General features: G+C 43.1%; 1 protein-coding gene and 4 pseudogenes across 1 annotated transcript in view; 3 read left to right on the forward strand and 2 right to left on the reverse strand.

Annotated features, from left to right (window-relative positions):
- Positions 1 to 1542: 1542 nt before the first annotated feature.
- LOC135052148 (5S ribosomal RNA) lies at positions 1543 to 1660 on the reverse strand (annotated as a pseudogene).
- A 149-nt stretch (positions 1661 to 1809) lies between these two features.
- Positions 1810 to 1927, reverse strand: LOC135051783 (5S ribosomal RNA; annotated as a pseudogene).
- A 1219-nt stretch (positions 1928 to 3146) lies between these two features.
- On the forward strand, positions 3147 to 3264 carry LOC135051616 (5S ribosomal RNA; annotated as a pseudogene).
- A 149-nt stretch (positions 3265 to 3413) lies between these two features.
- LOC135051490 (5S ribosomal RNA) lies at positions 3414 to 3531 on the forward strand (annotated as a pseudogene).
- A 1433-nt stretch (positions 3532 to 4964) lies between these two features.
- The window catches only part of CLDN10 (claudin 10), a 46577-nt gene continuing 36201 nt past the window's right edge, over positions 4965 to 15340 (forward strand). The window contains exon 1 of the mRNA XM_063950750.1: positions 4965 to 5178. Within this exon, the coding sequence (XP_063806820.1) occupies positions 4965 to 5178 (214 nt within the window). The remainder of the gene's footprint in view (positions 5179 to 15340) is intronic.

Consider the following 15340-nt stretch of genomic DNA (forward strand, 5'->3'; position numbering starts at 1 on the left):
TAGCACCGATGCCGGCATAGTTTTCTCCCGATGCCGGCACTTATGGGTGCCTGCACTTATGCCGGCACTTCGGGTGCGTGAGGCACCCGAAGCATAATCCCCGATAAGGGGTCGCTGGAGCCGCAATAGCACATGGGAGACATATCCCCGATCCCATGTGTATTTGTGCGATGGTGGGCTCTAATTGGATACAGTGATAATGACCATCGGTCATACATGAAGATATCCATCTGTTTTGATCGGCCGAAGCGGCATTGGGGCTAATAGGATACTGCCATTTGTTTGAAAAATGACAGTTAGGATTGGTTGTTTATTTGTCTCTAATTAATATTTTGATAAATATCCCGTAAGGGTGGTGACACACTGCTGCATGCAATGTTTTCTAAGAGTAGACCCTCCTGTGTGACAGTAGATATCCCTTTCACTCCAGTGTGCCAGCGCAGTGCAATTATCATTTCCCACTATGGGGGTAATTCCAAGTTGATCGCAGCAGGATTTTTTTTTAGCAGTTGGGCAAAACCATGTGCACTGCAGGGGAGGTAGATATAACGTGCAGAGAGAGTTAGATTTGGGTGGGGTGTGTTCAATCTGCAATCTAATTTGCAGTGTAAAAATAAAGCAGCCAGTATTTACCCTGCACAGAAACAAAATAACCCACCCAAATCTAACTCTTTCTGCACATGTTATATCTGCCTCCCCTGCAGTGCACATGGTTTTGCCCAATTGCTGAAAAAAATTCCTGCTGCGATCAACTTGGAATTACCCCCTATGAGTGCTGCTGCTTTCTAGCCTAAAAAAAAGTTAATGTTCAAAGTACCTGTATGACACCACGTGAAGACTGAGGAAATAGTGTTGTTTTACCTCTAGCTCGCTACATATTATTGTTCCTTTGAAATACACTAGAGAGTCCTTGTGCTTGTCTTTTACAGGTCAACTGGCCACCTGCATTACAGAGATGAAGCAGCTAGATCAGAGTTGGATTGAAACCCCCATGGGCCCTAGGCAAAATACTGGTTTGGGCCCCTTCTCTGACATAGTGGGTACTGGTGACATCCCTCCGCCCATGCCCGGATTCTTCCGCCGGACGCCCGGGGCTTTCTGCGCCTGCGTGAACCTTAGTTCACCCAGGCGCTCTAGTACTAAAGGAGAGAAAAGACAAAAAACCCTTGTTTGGGAGCACTCGTTTGTAATGATTGGTATAATGTGAAGTGAAATAAATGAAATGAGATTAAACTTAACCTTTAATTGTTTCTTGAATAAAAGGAAATAAATGTGAAATAATTTTGAGACTCGTGTCTGATGTTTAGAATAAGGACCTTGTTTAACCTTTTTAACAAATGAGGTACAAGGTAATGAAGGAAGGTGAAGATATCAGAAAAAATGTGTTTAATGGATACCATAAAATTCTGATGAAATGAGGGTATCCAGAAGAGTCACTGTACATGCCTTGGAATAAAAGTTTTAATAGTGGCGTGATATGGTAGCAAGGTTGGGTTAAGGTAAAGGAAGATGGCAAAAAGAATCTTTTAAGAGAGAAAAGGGGGCCCACTGCACCTGGTATTCTCAGGAGGTTTCCCTTCCTGATACTGACCAGGCCATACCTGCTTAGCTTCCGAGATCGGACAAGATTGGGCGTATTCAGGGTAGTATGGCTGTGGGCCTGTTGTTTGAAATGTAAGAAAAGATATAAGAGGGGAAATCCACTCCTATTATCTGTACTGTACATAAGTCAAAACCATGAATAGTCCGGGAGGGTTTTTCCAGAAGCAGGAATGTGAGAAGCGTTGGATGAGATTTTTCCTTTTAAAAGGCCCACTGCACCTGGTATTCTCAGGAGGTTCACCTTCCTAGTACTGACCAGGCTATGCCTGCTTAGCTTCCGAGATTGGACAGGATCGGGCGTATTCAGGGTAATATGGCCGTGGGCCAGTATAGAGGAAATATGAATGGAATGGGAGAATACACAAACTCTGCTTTCTGTACTTCACACTCAACCAAGGCTATAGATAGTCTCAAAATGGTATTTCCAGACAAGGGTGTGTCAGGATAATTCTGAGTGTTTAGGATTTATTAAGGCACAGGATGAATTTGATAGAGGTGTAGTGTGGTAAGTAGAGTTTTGCAGATAGTGAGCTCTCATGAAAATGCTGAATGAAGATATGTACTGTGTATGTGTGTATCTTAATCCATAGATTAAGAAATAACAATTGATAAATGAGAATCAGAGCTCAGAAACGGCTCATAGATGGTTCAATGACAATAAACGCTATAATTGCTAGTCCCCTAAAGGGAAACCAGATGAGTAATCATATGCTGGCAAAGAGCTCAAGGCTGGCTCACAGATAATACATATAGCCTTATAGTGAGAGTGAAATTGATCAATACCAATTATTAAAGAACACAGTTCAGGACTGACTCAAAGATGGTTAGATGACAATTAACACTATAATTGCTGGTCCCCTAAAAAGAAAGCCAGATGAGTGATCATATGCTGGTAAGGAGCTCAAGGCTGGCTCACAAATGGTACAATTAATTGTTAATTAATTGTACCATTTGTGAGCCAGCCTTGAGCTCCTTACCAGCATATGATCACTCATCTGGCTTTCTTTTTAGGGGACCAGCAATTATAGTGTTAATTGTCATCTAACCATCTTTGAGTCAGTCCTGAACTCTGTTCTTTAATAATTGGTATTGATCAATTTCACTCTCACTATAAGGCTATATGTATTATCTGTGAGCCAGCCTTGAGCTCTTTGCCAGCATATGATTACTCATCTGGTTTCCCTTTAGGGGACTAGCAATTATAGCGTTTATTGTCATTGAACCATCTATGAGCCGTTTCTGAGCTCTGATTCTCATTTATCAATTGTTATTTCTTAATCTATGGATTAAGATACACACATACACAGTACATATCTTCATTCAGCATTTTCATGAGAGCTCACTATCTGCAAAACTCTACTTACCACACTACACCTCTATCAAATTCATCCTGTGCCTTAATAAATCCTAGACACTCAGAATTATCCTGACACACCCTTGTCTGGAAATACCATTTTGAGACTATCTATAGCCTTGGTTGAGTGTGAAGTACAGAAAGCAGAGTTTGTGTATTCTCCCATTCCATTCATATTTCCTCTATACTGGCCCACGGCCATACTACCCTGAATACGCCCGATCCTGTCCAATCTCGGAAGCTAAGCAGGCATGGCCTGGTCAGTACTAGGAAGGTGAACCTCCTGAGAATACCAGGTGCAGTGGGCCTTTTAAAAGGAAAAATCTCATCCAACGCTTCTCACATTCCTGCTTCTGGAAAAACCCTCCCGGACTATTCATGGTTTTGACTTATGTACAGTACAGATAATAGGAGTGGATTTCCCCTCTTATTTCTTTTCTTACATTTCAAACAACAGGCCCACGGCCATACTACCCTGAATACGCCCGATCTTGTCCGATCTCGGAAGCTAAGCAGGTATGGCCTGGTCAGTATCAGGAAGGGAAACCTCCTGAGAATACCAGGTGCAGTGGGCCCCCTTTTCTCTCTTAAAAGATTCTTTTTGCCATCTTCCTTTACCTTAACCCAACCTTGCTACCATATCACGCCACTATTAAAACCTTTATTCCAAGGCATGTACAGTGACTCTTCTGGATACCCTCATTTCATCAGAATTTTATGGTATCCATTAAACACATTTTTTCTGATATCTTCACCTTCCTTCATTACCTTGTACCTCATTTGTTAAAAAGGTTAAACAAGGTCCTTATTCTAAACATCAGACACGAGTCTCAAAATTATTTCACATTTATTTCCTTTTATTCAAGAAACAATTAAAGGTTAAGTTTTATCTAATTTCATTTATTTCACTTCACATTATACCAATCATTACAAACGAGTGCTCCCAAACAAGGGTTTTGGGTCTTTTCTCTCTTTTTCAATTGTAGTCTAGTCTACAAAATTCCTGGGAGCACCGCCAATCATTAGCAGTTTAAAACTTTTTTGTCAACTGCATATATATTGGTTTTTTCATCTTTGATGTCATTTCTATATTTCGTTTAGATTGTAAGACTAGTGCGGTTCCATACTGAATTTAGCTCTAGTACTAAACCCTGACGAAAGTAGCAGTAAAAAAATTAGTGGAGACAGCTGATTTTCAGATCAGCTGTCTCCGCACCAGAGCAGTGATGAATTGCTCAGACGCTTGCTGTAAGTCAGAATGTCAATTATTGGGGGCCACCTGGCCCCTGATAATTAGCATGATGAATATGCCCCATAGTACATAGAAGCAGTGTGAAGAAAATAGTGACTTACAGTACATAACATTGCAGAACATGGACAAGATGTACGAGTATAAACATTTCTGCAGCGTCGGTCATAGTACCCAAATCACAGTTGTAGGCAATGTGATGTTGGTGTAACATGATTTCTGTCTACATTTATACATAGAAGTTCTCACTTCAGGTAAGGTTGGAAATTTGTCTTTTCCTATCCAGCGACTGTGATTAAGAACAGTGCTATTTCTCATTTAATCATTAGTTTGGACTTTGCTACTAAGCCTGTCTCAATTTAAAAATTAAATATTTAGGCGCATCTAAAATTGTATAACTGAATACTTTGTTCACTGGAAAAAAAAGTAAAATGTGAATAATTATGTTAAAATATATATTTGAATGTTGTATTCTTCTTTATAGCTAATTACATAGTTTATTGATCACATTATTTGTGGCAGTCTTAGTGTTTCCTTCCCCAGGTCACCCACCAGAGAAGTGCACTTTGTACCACATCGTGGCTCGCTCCAGTGAGAAAAGAAAACCATGTTTTACAAGCATCCAATGTTTTTGTAGCATATGTAATTTGTACAGGCTGCTTATGCTGCAATTACGCTGTCAGAGCGCCGCAGCTTCCCCTCCTGGTTTATTCTGTTCCTCAAGGAGCCATTCAGGTCACTTGGAAAAGTCGTATGAATATGTCCGGCTTACAGATTTTGGCATTAATATTTTGCATTTCTGGCACTGGAGCAGTAATCGGTGCAATTGTATCAAATGAATGGAAGGTGACCAGCAGGGCGAGCTCTGTGATTACCGCCACTTGGGTGTTTCAGGGCCTGTGGATGAATTGTGCTGGGAATGCCCTGGGCTCATACCACTGCCGTCCTCACTTCACCATCTTCCGTGTAGAAGGTAAGAATGCAAGTTCTGATGGTCTCTCAGTTACTGGACCTGCAGTGTATCATTCAGCTGTGTGTCATTGATATATACAGTATGGCATGTCTTCCATGTTTCTTCCTTTTTCATGTGTTTCCATTTGCATAACTCTTTTTCAGTACAAATAATATAAAATAAAGTAAAAAGAACGAATTATAAAATTTTTAAGTGTTCTTGTATTTTCTTTACATGCACTGAAATAACTTTAAAGCGTAAATAAACCCAGTTATTTGAATTCTTTTCAGATGCCTAATTTTCTTTACTTCATAATTAGTTGTATTTACACAGCAAAGTGAATCATACAGTTCTGACACTTTGTTTTTCCAGAACTTTTCAAATCATTATACATCAAGTAATAACCATGTGCAAGCACAGCTTAGTACATCAGTGTGAGTTATTAATATAGAATCTCATATGATTATTCTGTCACACTGGGCCCCAATCATATTTGAAGAGAGTAATGAATTGAAAGTTATCTGCTCTTGATTTATAAATGAGCAGACTGTCATACAGAGATTTTCATTGTGAAGGTTCATTTGACATAATATGATCATCATACTATTTCTTAACCCCTGCTTTTGTTACAGTTACAGTTAAGATTGTATTTGGACCGCATTGTTAACTTGAAAAAAACATCTTGTTTACTGCTGTGTAAATGGTTTAAATGGTTTTTTCTTAATGGGTTTTTTTTTAAATAACATCTATCTATCTATATTTATGCATATATTATCAACAAATGTTTTGAAAGAAATATTCTGTCTCAGGAATAAAATGAAGTCCTTTCAATGACATTATTGTTATAGCTGGAGCTATTTTTTTTTTTTTTTCAAAATGTAATGTAACTAGAATTTAGCAAGTCTACAAAATGATGTTATAAAATAAGAATTTACTTACCGATAATTCTATTTCTCGTAGTCCGTAGTGGATGCTGGGGACTCCGTCAGGACCATGGGGAATAGCGGCTCCGCAGGAGACAGGGCACATCTAAAAAAGCTTTTAGGTCACATGGTGTGTACTGGCTCCTCCCCCCATGACCCTCCTCCAAGCCTCAGTTAGGTACTGTGCCCGGACGAGCGTACACAATAAGGAAGGATCTTGAATCCCGGGTAAGACTCATACCAGCCACACCAATCACACCGTACAACTTGTGATCTGAACCCAGTTAACAGTATGATAACAAAATGAAGTAGCCTCTGAAAAGATGGCTCACAACAATAGTAATAACCCGATTTTTGTAACAATAACTATGTACAAGCATTGCAGACAATCCGCACTTGGGATGGGCGCCCAGCATCCACTACGGACTACGAGAAATAGAATTATCGGTAAGTAAATTCTTATTTTCTCTAACGTCCTAGTGGATGCTGGGGACTCCGTCAGGACCATGGGGATTATACCAAAGCTCCCAAACGGGCGGGAGAGTGCGGATGACTCTGCAGCACCGAATGAGAGAACTCCAGGTCCTCCTTAGCCAGAGTATCAAATTTGTAAAATTTTACAAACGTGTTCTCCCCTGACCACGTAGCTGCTCGGCAAAGTTGTAATGCCGAGACTCCTCGGGCAGCCGCCCAGGATGAGCCCCCTTCCTTGTGGAATGGGCATCTACATATTTCGGCTGTGGCAGGACTGCCACAGAATGTGCAAGCTGAATTGTACTACAAATCCAGCGTGCAATAGACTGCTTAGAAGCAGGAGCACCCAGCTTGTTGGGTGCATACAATATAAACAGCAAGTCAGACTTTCTGACTCCAGCCGTCCTAACTATATATATATATATATATATATTTTTAGGGCCCTGACAACGTCTAGTAACCTGGAGTCCTCCAAGTCCCTAGTAGCCGCAGGCACCACAACAGGTTGTTTCAGGTGAAAACGCTGACACCCCTTTAGGAAGAAACTGGAGACGAGTCCCAGTTCTGCCCTGTTCAAATGGAAAATTGTAATATGGGCTTTTGTAAGACAAAGCCGCCCATTCTGACAATCGCCTGGCCCGAGGCCAGGGCTAACACATGGTCACTTCCCATGTGAGATATTGGTCAACAGCATGGTCACTTTCCATGTGAGATATTTCAAATCCACAGATTTGAGCTGTTCAAACCAATATGATTTTAAGAAATCCCAACACTATGTTGAAACCTCACGGTGCCCCTAGAGGCACAAAAAAGCTGTATATGCAATACACCCTTTACAATCTGGACTTCAGGAACTGAAGTCAATTCTTTCTGGAAGAAAATCTACAGGGCCGAAATTTAAATGTTAATGAACCCCAATTTGAGGCCCAAAACACTCCTGTTTTCAGGAAGTGTAGAAATCGACCTAGTTGAATTTCCGTCGTGGAGCCTTCCTGGCCTCACCCACGCAACATATTTTCACCACATGTGGTGATGACGTTGTGCGGTCACCTCCTTCCTGGCTTTGACCAGGGTAGGTATGACCTCTTATGGAATGCCTTTTCCCTTCAGGATCCGGCATTCAACCGCCATGCCATCAAACGCAGCCGCGGTAAGTCTTGGAATAGACATGGTACTTGCTGAAGCAAGTCCCTTCTTAGCTCCCCAGGCCCTTAGTCCTCTGTGAGCATTTCTTGAAGTTCCGGGTACCAAGTCCCTCTTGGCCAATCCGGAGCCACTAGTATAGTTCATACTCCTCTATGTCTTATAATTCTCAATACCTTGGTTATGAGAAACAGAGGAGGGAACACATACACTGACTGGTACACCCACGGTGTTACCAGAACATCCACAGCTATCGCCTGAAGGTCTCATGACCTGGCGGAATACCTGTCCCGTTTTTTGTTCGGGCGGGACGCCATCATGTCCACCTTTGGTCTTTGCCAACGGTCCACAATCATGTTGAAAAACTTCCCTATGAAGTTTCCACTCTCCCGGGTGGAGGTCATGCCTGCTGAGGAAGTCTGCTTCCCAGTCGTCCACTCCCGGAAAGAACACTGCTGACAGTGCTATCACATGATTTTCCGCCTAGCGAAAAATCCTTGCAGTTTTGTCACTGCCCTCCTGCTTCTTGTGCCGCCCTTTCTGTTTACGTGGGCGACTGCCGTGATGTTATCCCACTGGATCAATACCGGCTGACCTTGAAGCAGAGGTCTAGCTAAGTTTAGAACATTATAAATTTGCTCTAAGCTTATTTATGCGGAGAGAATTCTCCAGACTTAATCACACTTCCCTGGAAATTTTTTCCCTGTGTGACTGTTCCCCAGCCTCTCAGGCTGGCCTCCGTGGTCACCGGCATCCAATCCTGAATGCCGAATTTGCGGCCCTCTAGAAGATGAGCACTCTGTAATCACCACAGGAGAGACACCCTTGTCCTTGGATATAGGGTTATCCGCTGATGCATCTGAGGATGCGATCCGGACCATTTGTCCAGCAGATCCCACTGAAGAGTTCTTGCGGGAAATCTGCCGAATGGAATTGCTTCGTAATAAGCCACCATTTTTACCAGGACTCTTGTGCAATGATGCACTGACACTTTTCCTGGTTTTAGGAGGATCCCGATTAGCTCGGATAACTCCCTGGCTTTCTCCACTGGGAGAAACACGTTTTTCTGGACTGTGTCCAGAATCATCCCTAGGAACAGTAGACGTGTCGTCGGAAAAAGCTGCGATTTTGGAATATTTAGAATCCCCTCGTGCTGTCGTAGAACTACTTAAGATAGTGCTACTCCGACCTCCAACTGTTCTCTGGACCTTGCCCTTATCAGGAAAGCGTCCATGTTTCTTTTAAGAAAAATCATCATTCCGGTCATTACCTTGGTAAAGACCCGGGGCGCCGTGGACAATCCAAACGGCCGCGTCTGAACTGATAGTGACAGTTCTGTACCAGGAACCTGAAGTACCCTTGGTGAGAAGGGCAAATTTGGACCTGTAGGTAAGCGTCCCTGATATCCAGTGACACCATATCGTCCCCTACTTCCTGGTTCGCTATCACTGCTCCGAGTGACTCCATCTTGATTTGAACGCTTGTATGTAAGTGTTCAAATATTTCAGATCTCACCGAGCCGGTTGGCTTCAGTACCACAATATAGTGTGGAATACTACCCCCTTCCTTGTTGTAAGAAGGGTACTTTGATTATCACCTGCTGGGAATACAGCCTGTGAATTGTGTGAGGGGGAGACGTCTCGAATTTCCAATGTACACCTGGGATATTACATGTAGGATCCCGGAGTTCCCTTGCGAGTGTTGCTGAAACTCTTGAGATGACCCCCTACCGCACCTGAGTCCGCTTGTACGGCCCCAGCGTTATGCTGCGGACTTGGCAGAAGCCGTGAGGAGCTTCTGTTCCTGGGAATGAGCTGCTTGCTGCAGTCTTCTTCCCTTTCCTCTACCCCTGGGCAGATATGACTGGCCTTTGCCCGCCTGCCCGTATGAGGACGAAAGGACTGAGACTGAAAGACTGTGTCCTTTTCTGCCAATATGTGACTCGGGGTAACAAAAGGTGGATTTTTCAGCTGTTGCCATGGCCACCAGATCCAATGGACCGCCCCTTTATACGGCAATACTTCCATATGCCGTCTGGAATCTGCCTCACCTGACCACTGTCGTGTCTTCGTCTGGCAGATATGTACATCACATTTACTCTTGATGCCAGAATGCAAATATGCCTCTGCGCATCACGCATATATAGAAATGCATCCTTAAAATGCTCTATAGACAATAAAATCCTGTCCCTGTCAAGGGTATCAAAATTTTCAGTCAGGAAATCCGACCAAGCCCCCTCAGCGCTGCACATCCAGGCTGAGGCGATTGCTGGTCGTAGTATAACACCAGTATGTGTGTATATACTGTTATGATATTTTCCAGCTTCCTATCAGCTGGCTCCTTGAGGGTGGCCGTATCTGGAAACGGTAACGCCATGTTTTTTATAAGCGTGTGAGCGCCTTATCCACCCTAAGGTGTGTTTTCCAACTCGCCCTTACTTCTGGCGGGAAAAGGGTATACCGCCCATAACTTTCTATCGGAGGAACCCCACGTATCATCACACACTTCATTTAATTTATCTGATTCAGGCAAAACTACAAGTAGTTTATTCCCACCCTACAAAATACCCTTATTTGTGGTACTTGTGGTATCAGAAATATGTAACACCTCCTTCATTGCCCTTAACATGTAACTTGTGGCCCTAAAGGAAAAATACGTTTGTTTCTTCACCGTCGACACTGGGGTCAGTGTCCGTGTCAGTGTCTGTCGACCGACTGAGGTAAATGGGCGTTTTTACAAGCCCCTGACGGTGTCTGAGACGCCTGGACCGATACTAATTTGTCCGCCGGCTGTCTCATGTCGTCAACCGGCTTGCAGCGTGTTGACATTATCACGTAATTCCCTAAATAAGCCATCCATTCCGGTGTCGACTCCCTAGAGAGTGACATCACCATTACAGGCAATTTTCTCCGTCTCCTCACCAACATTTTCCTCATACATGTCGACACACACGTACCGACCTACTGCACATACACAGGGAATGCTCTGATAGAGGACAGGACCCACTAGCCCTTTGGGGAGACAGAGGGAGAGTTTGCCAGCACACACCAAAAGCGCCATAATGTATATAACAACCCTAGAAGGTGTTGCTTCTATACATATATGCGCTCTTAATATATAATTATATCGCCAATTTATGCCCCCCTTCTCTTTAACCCTGTTTCTGTAGTGCAGGGGAGAGTGGGAGCCTTCCTCACCAGCGGAGCTGGTCAGGAAAATGGCGCTGAGTGCTGAGGAGAATAAGCTCCGCCCCTTTCTCGGCGGGTTTTTCTCCCGGTTATTAGGAAAACTGGCCTGGGTTAAATACATACATATAGCCTTAATGGCTATATGTGATGTATTTATTTGCCTCTAAGGTAATCTATATTGCTGCCCAGGGCGCCCCCAGCAGCGCCCTGCACCCTCCGTGACCGAGATCAGTGAGCCGTGTAGCAACAATGGCGCACAGCTGCAGTGCTGTGCGCTACCTTCATGAAGACTGAGGAGTCTTCTGCCGCCTGTTTCCGGACCTCCGTTCTGCCGTTCTTCAGCGTCTGTAAGGGGGATCGGCGGCGCGGCTCCGGGACGAACCCCAGGCTGACCTGTGTTCCGACTCCCTCTGGAGCTCAGTGTCCAGTAGCCTAAAACTTCAATCCTCCTGCACGCAGGTGAGTTGCAAGTCTCTCCCCTAAGTCCCTCGTTGCAGTGATCCTGTCGCCAGCAGGAATCACTGATTAGAAACCTAAAAAAAAAAAAACTTTTCTTAACAGCTCTTTAAGAGAGCCACCTAGATTGCACCCTCTCGGACGGGCACAAAAACCTAACTTAGGCTTGGAGGAGGGTCATGGGGGGAGGAGCCAGTACACACCATGTGACCTAAAAGCTTTTTTAGATGTGCCCTGTCTCCTGCGGAGCCGCTATTCCCCATGGTCCTGACGGAGTCCCCAGCATCCACTAGGACGTTAGAGAAAAATAGAATTATACAAAATATTAATTAAACATTGGAGGTTTTACTATAATTGTGTATTATGGGCCTTATTCAGTAAGGCCCGTAGATTACAAAAAATTGCAAACAAGCGATTTTCGGCAATATGTGCATGTGCTGTGGCCGCACAGCGCATGCGCAAACTCTGACAATGCGGTCACATTCCTGAAGGAAGTGTCGCGCTGTGATTGACAGAGGCAGCCATCGGTAGGTCATTGATGCGTTGACGCGGCGTTGTACGGGCATGGTCCAGACAACGGAGGTGTGTCCGGACTGTTTTCTGGGTGGCTGCGTGACATCATACGCAGCCGCTACATGGCAAAAGATGGCAGAGGTGCGGCTGCATATGCAGCCATGCAACGCATGCAGGTTGGCATCCTCAAATTCCAGTTCACTGATGCATTCACAATTAGATTGTGATCGCAACTCAGGGTGGTCCTTTGCATGCTGGATGGCCTTGCCCTGTGCTGGGCAGCCCCCCGCATGTGCTCGCAAGCAGTAGCAGATTCTTCTACTTAGCAGATTCTGCTATTGATACGGAGTCACGGCCTATATGCAGTAATTAAGTGCTGCAGAATATGCTGGTGCTACATAAAATTTTAATTAAAAAAATAATTACAGTTGTACTTTAGTATACTGCAATTAACTGTCTGAATGATGAAAACATTTGTACAAATAAAAAAAAAGCACAGAAGATGCAATACTAAATATCCATGTTCCATCATAAATAATTACTGGTCTGAGCAATTTCCTTGCACAATCAATGTTAAATATATATTACTTTTTGTGTTGCTTTATTACATTAAAAACATGTTTTGAAAGAAAATAGTTTGATGATATAATAGGAATTTAGACATGCCTGATTGTAGTGACTCATGGCTTGATATCTAGATTATGCACAGTACATGCTTGCTAAGAATGGATACTCCGGGAATTATTTTTATTTTTCTAAAATGGATTTTCCTATTCAAAAACAGTGATCCACGCACCAGCACTCATTGGGCCTAATTAATGTTTGCCCGCACTGATGATCACGCAACGGAGTGATTATCGGCAAACTGCACAAGTGCTGCGATCGCAATATGCATGCGCAAAGGTGCCACTACCATGCTGCTCGCACTGAGAACTTTGTTGCACCGTGATTGACAGGAAGTGGCCGTTTGAAGGTGTTAATGGGAGTTTATAGGGAGTGGGTGGAGAAACGAAGACGTATCATGGCCGTTTTCGGGGAATGTATCTTCTGATGGCTGCGTGATGGTATGTGTAACTACATGGCGTCTGAGTCAATACTGCTGTGGCCAGTCTGCGTAGCCATACACCAAACCTTAGCTTCAATGTTCTCCGTAATTGCGTATAGTCTACTAATGTGTATGCAATTGCTACTGAGTTTGCGATGTGTCTGTTGGGCGTCTCTTTTCATTCCTGGGCGGGAACTTCACTTTCTAACATTAACAGCTCCGTATTCTAGAAATACACAATTGTAATTGCATTTGTGTAGAAACATGAATTAGGCCCATAGACCTGGCCCAATTCCCCTAGAGAATTCATCACTGTGCTGAACAGGAAGGGACAGAGCCACATTATGACAGGTGGACTGCATGCAAGGTGTGTCCATATTATAATGTAAACAGTCCAGTCTTTCATGGTGCTGGTAGCAGCTTCTGTGGTGGGACCTCACGCTAATCTTCCACCTGCAATTGCCGCAGCCAGCCTAGGCTATGAGCGCTGGTACTTGGATCACTTTAGGAGGGGGCGCTACTTTATTAAAAAAAAATTATAATTATTGACACACAGCAAAGGCTTCTCTATGGGCAAGTTATTGATATACAAAACGCATAGCAAAGACTCAGGGATACACATTTTTCATGTTTATGCCTATGCCCAACTATAATTGAGTACTTTATATGTGTAAGAATACATTTAGGACCACATCTACATTGAAAATACAACAAATGATTTGTGCGCTACACATTTGCTGATTTCAAAAACTTACTCCAAAAGCGCCAGCATAACAAAGACATGAATCATTGTTCTGTGCTAATCACAGAGCTGCTGCTACTATCAGTATAACCTGGCTCGCCCAGCAGCCCACCCACTTATCATTACAGAAGAACACACAAAGCAAAGATTTGTTCTTTAGGCTTGGATGGAGAAGTTAGATTAATAAAAAATGAACAATTACCTTGCAGGTGGTGGGGTCACCGGATCTGCCAAGACACCGCAGTTCTTCTCTTGGCTAAATGATCAACTATTTCTTATGAGGGTAGCAGTTGTTCTTTCTGCTTGAAGATGCAATGTGCAGTTTCCTATCTATGATAACTCTATAGAAGTATAATTTACACCTCACTTATTTTATTACCAACTTTATATGCAATCTCTTCTTTATATTGATTGATACAATAACATAAATATCCACTATAATTTTATCATTATTATTACCTGCAGTTTCTGTTTGTTGTTGTACTCATTAATGATCAGTAACAAACATAATCTCTTCCTATCAACTGTCCTCATTCCATTAGTCTAGTCCTGTTGATGGGAGACTGTCCTGCTCAGCCTACATGAACACTTGGGAAGTATCCATAAATGCTGCACACACTAGTTAGTAGCATATGAATCATGTAAGCAAAGAGTAGAGAGAGATGTAGATGGTTGGAGGGAGGCATTAGCCGTGCCCTCCCTGATGCTGGTCACACCACCTCTGGTGGCACCGAGCTGCCTTCTATAGGCCCCATCATTTTCACCTTAGGTTTGGTTTATACCAGACATGTTGCATTATTTTATGCCCATGTTTTGATTTGCTTGCAGAATATGCATCCACAATTAGGCTTTAATAAAACAACAAATCTCAGTAATCTCTGTTTCACACAAGAAAAATAACCTTTAATAACACATGCATACAAGACAATGAGATACCCGCAAGCTATGAAGATGGCGGTACTTTGGCAAACATCCAAATCAGAAGCAGGTCACTAGTGCTGGCATCAGTCATCATCATCATCTGGTATTTGCACCTGTCCTTGACCACCCACAGGCATATATTCCTCTGTGTACGGTGCTGCATGTGTACACAACTATGTGAGCGCTCCTTACTGTATCCTGGTGGGTGGTGTTAGAATACCCCTTCTCCCCGTGCCTCAGGCAGGTGTAAGTGCCAGAACCATGTAAATCCGCATTGGCACATACAAACATACCTGCTTTTCTAGGCTGCACAGAGCCATTTTATGCAAGATATCAAGCCCAAAGTGGCCCCTCGACTGCTGGGTATGGGGTACAAGAGCTGATATATCATTACTAGGTGGGAGACTGAAGGAAGGGAGTCACAACTTTTGATACTGTATATGCATGCTCAGTGGTGAGGAATAACCTATAGGTTTAGTTTTCATTTAAAATTGTTATACAAAGTAGGATATAACTAATATAAATACATTTCATTTCACTGCAACAGTATTTGTACTTATTTGTATAAACATGCTCATATAAGCCTTAACTATAATAAATATACACCTTTATTTTCAGTTGCTTGTGTACATCTCGTTGGTGTAGATAACAACAAGACGTACACTAACCTTCAGGTAGCGTATGTGGGAAAGGCTGTGCCTTGCACACTGTGACTCAGCAAGCTGCACTGCTAGATGTCTATTGTTGAATTATCCAGAACGAAAAACACACTGTCCCT

The sequence above is a fragment of the Pseudophryne corroboree genome, chromosome 2, assembly GCF_028390025.1.
Source record: "Pseudophryne corroboree isolate aPseCor3 chromosome 2, aPseCor3.hap2, whole genome shotgun sequence".
NCBI lineage: Eukaryota > Metazoa > Chordata > Amphibia > Anura > Myobatrachidae > Pseudophryne > Pseudophryne corroboree.